This window comes from Archocentrus centrarchus, unplaced genomic scaffold (genome assembly GCF_007364275.1).
Source record: "Archocentrus centrarchus isolate MPI-CPG fArcCen1 unplaced genomic scaffold, fArcCen1 scaffold_26_ctg1, whole genome shotgun sequence".
Taxonomy (NCBI): domain Eukaryota; kingdom Metazoa; phylum Chordata; class Actinopteri; order Cichliformes; family Cichlidae; genus Archocentrus; species Archocentrus centrarchus.
In genome coordinates, this window is record NW_022060256.1 from 5,704,208 (window position 1) to 5,717,814 (window position 13,607).

The window sequence follows — 13,607 nt, forward strand, 5'->3', positions numbered from 1 at the left end:
AGGAGAAAAGCTCTAAAAAGCTGCTGTGGGCTTCCTGCATAACACCAAGCAGCAGAAAAACACGGGTGAAAACTAACTGGGAACACTGTGAAGCTGTTAGGGGACAATGAAAGAAAAAAAAAAGATTCTGAATCCGTAGGAATGATAATGTTGCTCTGTAATAGCTGTGCAAGCACATCTGTCACATTTAAAAGGTAACAAACATGCTTCATCAATCAGTGTTACTACAGTCTGCAAATGAAGACAACATCACAGTAAATGAGTGGAATTTGCTGCATGGTTTCAACGTACGTGACAAGAATCAATGGTGGTTTTGAGCAACTTCTTAGATTTACAGAGGTTTCTGTGCTGGAGACTTTGCTTTAACCATGAAGCTGACAGCAGGGGTGTCAGATTGTACCAGTATGAATAAACTGTATGAGTCCTCAGGAAGGTAAACGAAAAGGGATAAAGCAGCCACAGGGGGTATCTGGAATTGAACCAGAGACCTCTTGATCTGCAGTCAAATGCTCTACCACTGAGCTATACCCCCTCTGCAAACAGCTTCTCTTAGTCTCGTGTTTTCAGGTCCTGCTCCTCCCCAACCCGCCAATGACATTTCACTAGTGTACTGTTATTCTCACAAACCATTGGAGAACAGATAGGACAGAACATTTAATCAACTACTTTAATAAAGTACAGGACAAGTAGACTGTTTTCTGCTTCTACCCCACTGTAGAATCAGAGAATCTGCAAACAGAGTCATAACCACAGTGAAAGTAATGATAGAGGCTGAACTGGAGTTGAGGAGTAGCAGGGACAAGGTCACAGCATCGGGTGAAACTGATGAAGGACAATTTTTAGTTGCAATAGCCCAGAGGTTTTCAGAGTTTTCAGGCCAGGTTTCACCTCAGAAAATAAATGTCTTTCCACAGGACTTTTTAAAAGCCTGAAATATACAGAAATGAGGGTTATTTCAGGCCTAAACCAAGGAATTAAAAATGAAAATAAACCCAGGAAAGAGCATTACTGAATGAGAAAAAAAAAAAGATGGAGAAAATCCAGGCATAAACCAGAACTAAACCATCTCTAAACCAGGATTTAAACAGGGCTAGATCCAGGCCTAAATCAGAACTTAATTAGGACTAACCATAGAGTAAATCCAGGAATAAACCATGCCTAAATCAGGACAAACTCTAGGACTAAACGAGGAGTTAAACAGGACTAAATACAGGACTTAATACTGGACTAAGTCAGAACTAAACATGGAGTAAATCCAGGCATAAACCAGAACTAAACAATGTTTAAACCAAGACAAAATCTAGGACTAAATCCGGGACTAAACCAGGACTAAATACCAGACTAAGTCAGAACTTAATTAGGTCTAAACAAAGACTAAATCCAAGAATAAAGCAGAACTGGAACATGTCTAAACCATGACAAAATCAGAAAACAAGATTTAAACAGGATTAAACCAGGACCAAGTACAGGACTAAATCAGAGCTTAATTGGGACTAAAAAACTAAATACAGAATTGGATGAGGGCACATCCCAGCTCTACTTGGGGGGAAAAGGGTTGGAAGAAATCAGGCTGGTTGCTAAACCAGCACACGAACAGCAGCCGCAATAAAATTGTCTCCCACTGAGCTACAGGCCCTTCAGGATGCTCTTAGTGTCATTGTCAGTCTTGTTGACTGAAGAACAGTTTTCTTTAAAGCTTCACCTTCTTATTTTGCATTAAAAACAATCTCCTAATACACAGAGGTCACCAACTTTCTGCAGAGTCAATCTCTTCTGACCTCCAACCTTCATGTGGCCTTCAGATCAGCTCAAGAACAGTGTGTAGAGAGCTTCTTGGGATGGGTTTCCATGGCAGCTACATCCAAGCCTTACGTCACTAAGCTCAATGCAGAGTGTTGATGCAGTGGTGTAAAGCACGCCGCCACTGGACTCTAGAGCAGTGGAGACGTGTTCTCTGGAGCAATGAATCACACTTCTCCATCTACCAACCTGATGGAGGAGCCTGGGTTTGGTGATTGCCAGGGGAACGGTACCTGTCTGACTGCACTGTGCCAAGTGTAAAGTTTGGTGGAGGGGGGGGGGTTATGGTGTGGGGGTGCTTTTCAGGAGTTGGGCTCGGCCCCTTAGTTCCAGTGAAAGGAACTCTTAATGCTTCAGCATACCAAGACATTTGGGACAGTTTGATGCTCCCAGTGTACAAAGCAGCTCCATAAAGACATGGATGAGCCAGTTTGGTGTGGAAGAACTTGACTGGCCTGCAGAGTCCTGACCTGACCTGACTGTGAGCCAGGCCTTCTCTCCAACATCAGTGTCTGACCTCACAAATGAGCTTCTGTAAAATGGTCAGAAATTCCCATAAATACTCCTAAACCTGTGGAAAGACTTCCCAGAAGAGTTGAAGCTGTTATAGCTGCAAAGGGTGGGCCCACATCATATTAAACCCTCTGGATTAAGAATGGGATGTTACTCCAGTTTGCGTGTGTGAAGGCAGACAAGCAAATACTTTTAGTGTAACATAGTGTATCTGGTACACAGCACCACCCAGAGACAGAGAAGCAGAGACAGATGTGTGAGACTCAGATTTCCTCACAAAACACTCAAAATTCCCCTGAATCCAAGTGACCAAGAGATGTGACACTGGCCTTCATCATCCTCTGTTTCAGTTTGAGTGCAGGTTCATATTTATCTGGTGCAATCAAGGTCTTTTTTCTTAAAAAGGTGTCATTTTTAAGGTGTCTCCAGAAGCAGCTCTAGGGCAGCACAGTGGTGTGGTGGTTACTACTGCTGCACATTTAGCTGGGATAGGCTTGCCCCCCCAACAGGATAAGCAGAAGAGGATGGATGGATGGAATCTCCAGAAATCAATTAATGGATATAAATGGTTCGAGAAGTTTCTGAAATGGATCAACTCACCGCCTCAGACTCAAAAGTACTGATTTTAGGACATATGGAAAAATGCTAAATCCCACTGTGACACACTTTCATATTTTCTTTTGTTAGAACCACTGACACAGAGTTCTGGACATGGATGATTTTAATGACATCCTGTAGCCCACCTGCAGCTGCTACACTCTGCTCCAGAGTGATCTACCCCCAGATGTGACTCACAGCAATCTTTCAAATATAGCAGTGTGCAAAAGTTTTGAGTCATCCCTCATTTCTTTATATTTTGCTTTGTCAGACTTTCTTCTCTGGAGGTCTTTCAGAGTTCTTCTTTGGACTTTGGCTGCTTTTTCACTCAGTTTCAGTCCAGCTTTGTACCTGATCATTTTCAGAGTTTCAGCTGAAAAACAGCGCCATCAAGTGGTGAGGAAAAAAAAGTCATTTGGAATCAACAGTGCAGACAGCATATCTGGATTTAAACTCTTTAATTGATGTTTATTGTTACATGATGAAGTTTAAGGCACATCAATTCTCATGTGAAGATGAACGTCAGTACCTTGATGAATACTAGAGGAGGACATCTTATTTTACACAGAAGGAAAGTGGACAAAGACAAAAAGGAGAATAACTAAAGTCAAACGACCACCGTATGTACAATGTAATACATCTTTGCATTAAAAACTATATTCTGATAAATATATAACCTCGTGGATTGTTAAGTAGTAGAAGGAAATATTCAAAATACTGTGATTTTTGTTTTTAAATAGATACAAATCATTTGTATAAAAGTTAAATTTCTCCAGTCTAGGTCACGTCCGCTCACTGAGTCGCAGTGATGAGACGGGATGTAGAGGCGAGCGGTATATACAGGATGGCTGGATCACTCCATCTCTGATGCACTCAAACATTATTAAAAATAAATCACAAATGTAGAGGGTTTGGTGCTCTCGCTGATCAACACTGAGCATTAAGTTAAAAAAATTAAAAAGAAAAAATGGCATATTTTAAAGCGTGTCCAGTAGTTTGTGATTTTTGAGATGTTTCAGCTACAATCTGATGGGATGAGAGGCACCAGCTGCTTACATTCATATTCAAAGGGCACTTTGGGCTCACTGTGGAGGCAAATGTGCTTATAAAATTATATAAAAAAAAAAAAAAAAAAAAAAAAAAAATCCAGAAATCTCATTGGTTGGTTGGTTGGGGTGAATCCCGCTGTGGATAAGGCGTCGTGCACGAGAACCAATAGCAGCGCAGGGTTTGTGGGCAGAGCAGAGGGTGGGTTTAATCAAACATTCCCCTCCGGGTGGGACTTGGGGACGTTTTTCTGCCGAGTCGAGGCGTTCCCTAAAAAACGCCAAAAAAAAAAAAAACACACATACACAAACACGTCAGCTTGGAGGGTGGGTTATTTCTGGAGGGATTTCTGCTCACAAGCTGAAAGCGTGAGGATGGAGGAAGCTACAAAACTGTCAAAGAGGTTTTGTGATTTTGTACAGTATTAAAATAACGGCGTGGACACTGACCGGTGACTGGGCTTTGGAGAAGTTGACGTGTGCATAAAGCAACACTGCAATGTCCTTGTGTCCCGCTTCCAGAGCTATGGACAGAGCAGTACTCTCATCCTGATGAGGGAAGAAAGGAAGTAAACATGAGACAAAAGCAAACAAAGCCCAAGGAAGTAACTGCAGTGATTCTGCACCGGCACAACTACAGTACAATAACGCACAACATGAACACACACTGAGGGAGGGGGCAAAAAGGCAAAAAGATCAAACTGCCATCATTTCTCAGTTTGGAGCTCTGACACCACGTCAGCAAACACCCCCTGAGTTACTCACGCTGTCGCTGAGCGTGGCGTCACAGCCGGGCTGGGCCAGCAGCAGTTTGACGATCTCGACGTGGCCGTGCTCGCTGGCGCACATCAGCGCCGTCGAGCCCTCGTCATCCTGGATGTTGACGTCGGCGCCGTGAGCCAGCAGGGACCGAACCATGTCCATCCTGCCGTGACTGACCGCCAGCATCAGCCCCGTCTGACCAGCCTGGAACAGGAGAGCAGCGCGGTGAGAGAACCTGAGCGAGCTGCTCAAATGACTTCCTGTGAGTCTGCTTTTATCCTTGGAAAATTAATCTCTGGGTTCAAACATTATGTGTAGCTATGTAAAACTCCTATAAGGGCATCCTCAAATACTTCTGAGTTTTCCTCACCACAGCACACATCATGCCCCAAACACACTGAAGTGCCAGCAGGTCAAATTTCTCCAACAGCTCTGAGAAACTTTTCACTAACAGACCGCAGCATCGACTCCTGAACACGACTCCACCTTAAATCTGTGCAGTGTTACATAAATTGTTAAGTTTGTCTCCAAATGTTAGCCTTTCTTCACCACAGGGTGGCACTAAAGTGCACTTTTTACCCACTTTATAAGATTAAACTAAACTCATGTGTCACATTTAAATTTGTCTTTTCTTTTGTTACATCATTGTGCAGATTTCATTTCGCCTTCATTTCCTTTTAGGTCTCAGAGAGCGAGTCGGTCCTCCATGATCTTCATATTACCATTTCACCCTGCTGCGACCTTTTGACCTCTGACCTTCTCTCACTGACCTGACTGGCACGGGCGTTGACGTCACCCTTGCTGAAGAGCTCCTCCACAATGCGCATGTCCCTGGGCGTCTCCACGGCCGCGAGCGCAGCGAGCATGATGGGGGTGTATCCTGCCTTGTTCTGCTGGTTCACATTACACACGTCTGAAACACACACACACACACACACACATACACACACACTTTAAAGCTTTCTGAAGGTGCAGGAGGACATGTGTGTCGCTGGTGGTCTCGTGGGGGGGGGGTCAGCCTGTGACACTGATTGACTCGTCACTGTCAGCCTGTCAACAACAGTGCTGCTGACGTGTCAGCACGTGATGCTTCAGTCAATCACTTCTTGTCCTTAAAAAAAAAAGTCCTCTGATGCATTGTCTGCTCCCCACAGAGCTCTTCTCTTACACTCTCTACAAGCTGAACATGCTACATGCTAACAGGGAGGGGGAAGAAATCCTTGAGACATCAGAGCCTCATGGGAAGCGAGGGGACGAGGACAAAGGCTACAATAGGAGCAGAGGGGTGGGGATGCTGTCACAGAGAACAAGGAGACAAAAGACTGAAGGGACAAAAAGGCCTTCAGAGCAGCGAGTGGCGGGACCTCATCACAGTCTATTGAGCCTTCAGAGAGCTCAGTGAGGACGAGGCTGCAGATCAAACCCAATCGAGTGCTGTAAAAAATAACCTGGAGTCTATTAGTCTATTATCCTCCTTAAGTGTTTTTACATACAATACTTTTTAACCTGTTCAGCTCATATCCATCCTCTTATATCCACTAATCATCACAGGCTGTATGGAAACAAATATGTGGCTCCCTCCTGATGGTATATGTGAGTGTAAACCTCACGCCGGCAGGCAGGAATGAACCCCTCAGCGCCTTCCTCGTCTTTAAAGCTATCTGGCAGAAACGCTGCTAAGCTGTTCGATATCAGAGACGCCCTGCAGCTCTCACCTGCATCCAGCAGCTTCTTCACCACCTGGAAGTTTGAGTGTGAAACACTGTAGTGCAGCGCCGTGTTGCCGTTGCCGTCGGCCATATTGACGATGTGTCTCAGCACAGCTGGAAAAACGCCGGCAAAGGCTCCCAGGTAGTCCTCCACCATGGCTGCCACCGCTGCCTTCTGGCTGGACACACGGAACCATTCGTGCTGCACCGTGTTGAGACAGCCTCTCTGCGGAGGCAGGAAGCGATCAACACACCGACAGGCAAATTTAACTCAATATCCAACTTTAAGGGCCACTTTGTGCAGAACTAAAACTACAGATGTGTTAGTGGTTGTGTCTGAGCAGCCACTGCAGGCGAGTTCAGCATTTCAACACTTCAGGCTGTGAAAACCAAAGTCCACAATCTCTGGATGTTGCTAAATGTGATCCTCCAGTTTCATGTAGTCTGTTTTATTAAAGCACAAACCCAAAGACGTCCTCACCAGGTCTTTGCTGCTCACAGATTTGGGGTCACTGAGGTGAGATTTGAGAACGTTGCACGCAGCCAGCATCTTCTCACTCAGCTCGTACCTTTAAGATGACGTCAAACACAAGTTAATATCTGAAGCACTTCAGTCCCGACTGATGAGATAATTGATCAACTTATGAGTACGCTGCAAATATTCCACATGCTTTAAATAAAGTTTTATCATCAGATAAATAACTGTCAGAGGGAGGACAAACACAAACGCCACACCAAATGTAGCTGCTGCAGATAATCTTTGACTGAATCTGAATGTTGCTGATGCAGCTTCAGGAATGTGTGCAAACCTGACATGCCTCAGAAATCAGAACAAAGATGCAGAAAATGAAATACTCTAACCCGCTGACTGTCTTTACTCACCTCTCTCTCGTCTCCTGCTTCTCTGAACTTTCCTCTTCCTCCTTCTTGTCCACATCCTCTGCTCCCTCGGGCTGGAACTCCTCCCTGCTGCGCTCTCCCTCCACTTTCTTGTATCCCTCCTTTCCTCCGCACTCCTTCTCCTCATCCTCCTCTTCTTCGTCCGAGCCAGAGGAGCTGCTGTCCTCTGAGCTGGAGTCGTCACTCGACGTAGTCTCGTATCTGTGCCACAAGGGGGCGACGGAGGCACAGAAACATGAAGATGGGCTGTGTGCAGACCGGCAGCTGGGCTTTCAGGACATTTGCATGCAGCCTGTTCTCAGTGGATGCTATCAGGCACGTGAGGCTCGGGAATAACATCAACACACAGCTGTGTAAATGTAAAACCGGCCACCTTTAACCTCAGCTGGGACAACAGTCCACGGCAAAATTCTCACACCACAAACATCTAAGAACCATTTAAAGGAAAACCTAAATCAGTTGAAATATTCATGAGGGTGAATAAATATATTTTCCATCTCACCCTCCGTTCACCCCGACGAACTGTAGGTTCTTCTTCGTGCCGTTGGAGTCGGCTCGGCCATCTTTCTTCTTCATGATGGATTTCAGGGTGTTCTGCCCTGCAGGAGGGACACATGGACACAGAACGTCTTAAACCAGAGTAGGCAACAGTTTTCCTCTCAGAGAGCCAGAGTCACTCAAAGTAAGCAAAAGGCCACACACTGCCATAAATGTGGCAGACGTAACAGGTTGCTGAGTCAGTGTCAGTATGAAGTATCTGAACATAACCTGCACAGATGCAGATATGTACTTTTAATAAAAGTACTGCATCAACAAAGAAAATACACTTAAAGAAATTAAGGGAACACGTCGTCATCGCAGTTTAACAAAGTCAGTTAAACTTCGGGGAATCTGAAAACTCACTTTTCTCCTGTTTTGTTTTTATTAGTGTCCTCATCACTGCTGGCAGTATGAGACAACATCTGGACATGCTCCTGATGAGGTGGTTGGTGGTGTCCTGACCTGGATCAGGTCAGATATCCCAGAGGTCCCCAGACTGAGGTCTGGGGAGGGTGAGGGGCCGGTCAGTGGCATTAGTGACTTCATCATCCAGGAACTGCCTACAGTGGCCACAGTCAGGGCGCCATCGACTAACACAGAGGTCTGCGTGACCCTCTGAGGACACTCAGACCATCACTGACTCACTGCCAAACTGGTCACCCTGGCTGATCCTGCAAGAAGCGTAACGTGCAGCATGGTGTCTCCAGACCCTTTCATACTGCGTGTTCAGTGTGAACCTGCTTTCATCTATGAAGAGAGCAAAGCAGCAGCAGTGGACCTGCCGGTCTGTGACAACAGGTCCCACTAAAGGAGTCTGGAACCTCGTAATACCCTCATGGAGTCTGTTTCTGATAGTTTGGTCAGATTGTTGAGTTCTCTGTAATTATTGTAGGGTCTTCACCTAAAATATAAAGCACTTTGAGTGTTGTGATTTGGTGCTATACGAATAAAACTGAACTGAATTGAAAGTGTGCATGAGCCCACTGGAGTTCGTTTTGTAGGGCGACTCCTGCTCCTCCTTGCACAAAGCAGCAGATACATTCCTGCTGTTGTGTTGATGCCTTCCTACGCCCCCATCCAGCCCTCCTTGTGTAACGGCCCGCCTCCTGGTATCTCTTCCACACTCTTGGATGTACCATCCTGGAGGAGCTGCACTATGCTTGCAACCTGTATGGGCTGCAGGTACCATATTAAGCTACCAAAGACAAGGACAGTAGCAAAAAGCAACAGCAGAGGAGAGAGGAGGAAAATAATCAGCGGTGGGCATCACCTGCTAAGCTATCCCTTTTTTGCCTCTCCAGTGCACAGAATGATGTCCATGAAGTTTAACTGCACTGATGCCATACTGTGAAGATCGAGTGTTCCCGTAACATTTCTGAACTATAGGCGTATGAACAAAGATACGCTCATATCAGTATGTTAATGTCAGATCCTGGCATCTGACATTAAAATACATCAAGGACCAACATTTCACTGTGAATCCAGAGCTGCAACTGTTCCAGTTTATCAACCCTCTACAGACACGAGCAGAGCGCCCTCTGGTGGAATCGAGTTAAACAGCCAAACAGACATATTAAAAAGTCATTTTCAAGAGAAATGTTGTCTTTCAATGGATGGATGGCTTTAGGTCTCCTTTTGATTACACACCCATGTGTGGCTGAGACAGGACTGAAGATGATCAGAGTGCTATCTTCAAACTAAAAGAGACACTTAAATGGAGTTTATGTGTCATTAAAATAAGAGCCTTTAAATTTCCTGTAATTAGAGTTTAAGTTGCTTCAACAATTGATGTTTTTCAGGTAACCATTCTGTGAGTAAGAAGTTAACTTATTGGCGTAAGCACAGAGTAGAAAGTGTTTTTCCCTTCTTTGTTTCCATCTCTTTTCTGCATTTGGTCAGTGTTTTTAGTGTTTTTCATCACTAGCCTCCTAATAAAATCCTCCCTTTACACTCTCCTCCTGCATCATTAACACAAAACGTAACTAAATAGCCCATTCAGTTCATTACAAAGAGCAAATAACGCCTGAATGCCCCACTAAAAGTTCTGACATGATCAAGAGCTTTGGCAGGGAGGAAAGCAGCCATTAAGCGTCTGTCTCATCTGTCCGCGAGGCATTGGAAGTCGACCCAAAGCCCGAAGTATCTCAGTCATTTTAAGTAGAGGCCTCGAAAACCAAAATACCAGCAGGGTGAGCCAGAAACACTCTGCACATCTGCCAGGACTTGCCTCCACGGAGGGGCCTCCTAAATGCCGCAGGGGGAAAACAGAGTGGAGTGTGTGTTCATGCCTCAGCATGTACGCAGCTGCATGTGTACACACAGGCGTGTGCGGCGCTCATTAGCAACGCGGTCGTTCAGCACGTTCCCCGTGTTTTGACAGCTGGGAGCGTGAGCGGCCGCTCGTCAGGCTGATGACGTTTGTGGTCGTGTTTCACGCGTTGCCTGGTTTGTATATGACGTACGGGTGAAACCCTTACAGACAGCTCAGGTGAGGTAACACACCTTTCAGCAGCAGCTACGCTGTCGGTTCCCGGCTCTCGAAAGAAAAATACTGCTGAAGAAACTTATGAATGTTCTGTTGAGGGGCCGTCTTCTAGCCACCAGACCACAGCCTAAACATCTGGTCAGATAACTATGACTGGCTTGGTAGAAAAACATCTGTTTTACACTCTAGAGACGTGTTTTCACTCTTTTGGCTCTCTACTTCTGCACACTGGACGTGAAATGAACAGTAACTGAGGCTGAAACACTGAATTAAGCTGTAAGTGTTTATAACCCTGATAAATGGGCTCAGGGGCCCAGGGGGACAGTGACCTGAAAAAAGGCAACTGTTTTTGACTCACATGCTGAGCAGCAGTGAGAGTCACGAGCTGAGGATGCAGCAAAGAAAATCTGGTTGTATAACATCAGGCATCCACTTTGCAACCAGTTTGTCTGTTGTGGAGGTAAAAAGCTTCTACTTGGAGCACTTTAACATAAGATGCTGCAGTCAGGTGGGTTTGTTGGGCAACTCCTCTGAAACTGCCAAGCCAAGTTCATTTATAAAGCACTTTAATAACAGCAACCACTGACCAAAGTGCTGTACATAAAACACATCAGGACAAGAGAAAAATAAAATTTACAAAAAAGGTAAAAGATTTAAAAGTTACACACAAATAAAACTATAAAATACATAATTTATCCTAGAAATAAATAAATTACAAATTTCAATAGACAGACGCTCATGTTAATCAAAGGCCAAATGAAATAAGTGCGTCTTAGGAGCAGATTTAAACTTGACCAATGAAGAGGCCTGTTGAATGTCTAATGGCAAAGCGTTCCAGAGTTTTGGAGCTGCTCATCTCCTCTGAGCCTCCGCTGTGTCCTCGGCACATCCAGCTACAGCCGATCAGCTGATCTGAGCGACCGGGAAGGACTATGTAGGTGCAGCAACTTGAAAAGATAAGGTGGGGCAAGGCCATGAAGTGCAGCACCAAATTAAATTGGAGAGTGGGTTATGGTCAAGTCTACCATGTGACTGACCTAAACCACCACCAGCTTGCGGTCCTCCATCTTGGACCCAAGTTGCAAGCTCTGAGAATAAAAAAAACTGCAGTTCCTTTAATGTCCACTTGAGGCTCTAGAAGCACATCAGTCCCCATAGATGTTAAAATGTCCAACTTTGTCTGCTATAAAAAGTTTTTGTTTTCTATGAGTAATTTTAGCCTCCATAACGACTGTACAGGGGGTGAGGTTGATTTAAAAAGCTCCCATTTAAGTTTTATTAATCTCTAAATTAGGGGCGTGGCCCTAATGTAGCTGACAGCTGTCAGCTGAGCTCCACTCTGGCCAATCTGAGTCACTAACCTGCTCGTTAGGAGTGTTTCTGGTTCTCCAGTTTTATTAGCACTAAGATCATACAGATACTAAGTTCTGTGGTCAAAAACCATCATGTTGGTGGCCATAACACTGAAGTTGCTGCCCAACCAGCAGATGATAGTGACCATGTCCATCTTTTGTATACAATTGCAAAGCTCTTAAAAAGCCCCTTTAAGTGTGGCCTGAAAATAAAGAGGATGCGTTGTGTGCTGTGAATGCAGTGGTACCATGTAGCGCTGTAGACATCTGGCGGTCCATGCGGCTCTTCTGCTCGGCTGCACTGATGTGCTGCTGCTGCGACGGCGCGTTTGCAGGTCTATCTGCTGCTGAGAGTTCAGGTGACATCTCCACACGCTGCGTCCAGACAGAGGACAGATGCAGCTGCTGACTGCTCTCTGAGAAGGAAAAGAAAAAGTCAGACAGACAAGTTTACAGCCATCTAACACCACCTACACTTTGGGACTGATTGGAAATGCTGTGTATGGTACGATGAGCAGGACTCTGCAGCACGCAGATGTTTCACAGACACGAGGTGAGGAAAGTTTTCTGTTTGAGACTCTGAAACCCCGCTTCCTCAATCAGGCTGTTTTTTCCACTTAGTGATTTGAAGAGGGTGGAGTTCAGTTTGAAAAAGTGGAGTTTGCTGCTCCAATCAGACTTCAAAGGTTTGATCAGACCAACACAGACTGAGGAAGCAGATCAGCCAGTTTTCTAAATGATGGCTTTGGCTGCTGTTAAATTAATCATGACTGAAGACAGACAAGTGTCCAACTCGCATTTTAAACAAAACAATCTGGATCCGCTCCAAACTGTTACGGGTTCTTCCTTCAGTCACTCCGCCTGCTTACACACAGATGAACGGCACTGAAGCTTCCCAGGAAACATCCATGTAAAATTCCTGACTTCTCAACCTTATTTACTTAAAGCAAAATAAGCACCTAGTGTTAATATTTTACCATCTAACTACAGCTGGAAAATTAACAATTACATGTTAACTCAGCCACGGGGTCGGTTTATAAACTGGTGTTTATGACGAGGAGTAACGACTTCAGTCATGACTTTCATGCCATTTTATGCTGAACATTGATGGCAGGAATTCATCCATAAGGTCTGAAACCATGAAAATGTAATCAGGGAGACCTCAGTGCCATTTTTTAAAAATCAGAAATCTGCAGGGCATATTTTTATAGCATGTGATGTGAGTTTTGTTCAGACTCCTGTCTTACTGTAAGTACTTTAACACAGACGTTACCCATCAGCACCTTAATACTTTCTTACAGCTGTTCCCACTTAGTTTGCTGCTTCCAGTGCTCCAAAATACAGCTCCTTGAACAGTCAGGTCAGCCTTGTGACACCTCAAAAGAGGCCAGAAAGTGACCAGAAACCAGCACAATCACCACCCCCCCCCCCCCCACCCCATGCTCATCTGCCAGCCTGAATGAATGTGTGTTATGTAACTGAGAAGGAGCCATGAATCAGCAGGGAGCTGCTGGTAAAGGCGGGGTGGCCTGCAAAAACAAGTGGAAGAATAGTGCGACATCACGGCCCTGCTAAAAGAAATGAACTCACTGTTGGTTCATATCCCTGCCACATTCTCCAGTGTCCAAAGACAACTTTGGCCTGTCGGGTCCTATCAGACCATGCGTGAACGCCCCCCCCCCAACAAGAAAACCCAGCAGGAACAGTTTCTACCCTTTAATCCTGAACTACACCTTAAATCAGCTGTTACTTCATTATAACACTGACATGACCTAAAAGTGTGTTTTAAACAAGCAGCGCACCCCCCAGGGCCAAAACGTGAAACAACGCTTAGTGCCAAAAACCTGCAGTTCCTCTAATGACCACTTGAGTCCAGCAGTGAGTCAGTCTCCATAGACTTCCA

The 13,607-nt window shown here is 45.1% G+C and overlaps 1 protein-coding gene and 1 non-coding gene across 2 annotated transcripts in view; both read right to left on the reverse strand.

The window, feature by feature from the left end:
* Positions 1–460: 460 nt before the first annotated feature.
* trnac-gca (transfer RNA cysteine (anticodon GCA)) lies at positions 461–532 on the reverse strand. Its single transcript has one exon. It is a non-coding gene; the product is annotated as a tRNA-Cys (tRNA).
* Positions 533–3,353: 2,821 nt separating this feature from the next.
* The window catches only part of kank1a (KN motif and ankyrin repeat domains 1a), a 54,796-nt gene continuing 44,542 nt past the window's right edge, over positions 3,354–13,607 (reverse strand). The window contains exons 4-12 of the mRNA XM_030723539.1: positions 11,953–12,120; positions 7,830–7,926; positions 7,310–7,528; positions 6,909–6,996; positions 6,434–6,653; positions 5,489–5,631; positions 4,722–4,922; positions 4,407–4,505; positions 3,354–4,227 (exon numbers count right to left, since the gene is read on the reverse strand). Of these exons, the coding sequence (XP_030579399.1) occupies positions 4,165–4,227; positions 4,407–4,505; positions 4,722–4,922; positions 5,489–5,631; positions 6,434–6,653; positions 6,909–6,996; positions 7,310–7,528; positions 7,830–7,926; positions 11,953–12,120 (1,298 nt within the window). The 3' untranslated portion in view covers positions 3,354–4,164. The remainder of the gene's footprint in view (positions 4,228–4,406; positions 4,506–4,721; positions 4,923–5,488; positions 5,632–6,433; positions 6,654–6,908; positions 6,997–7,309; positions 7,529–7,829; positions 7,927–11,952; positions 12,121–13,607) is intronic.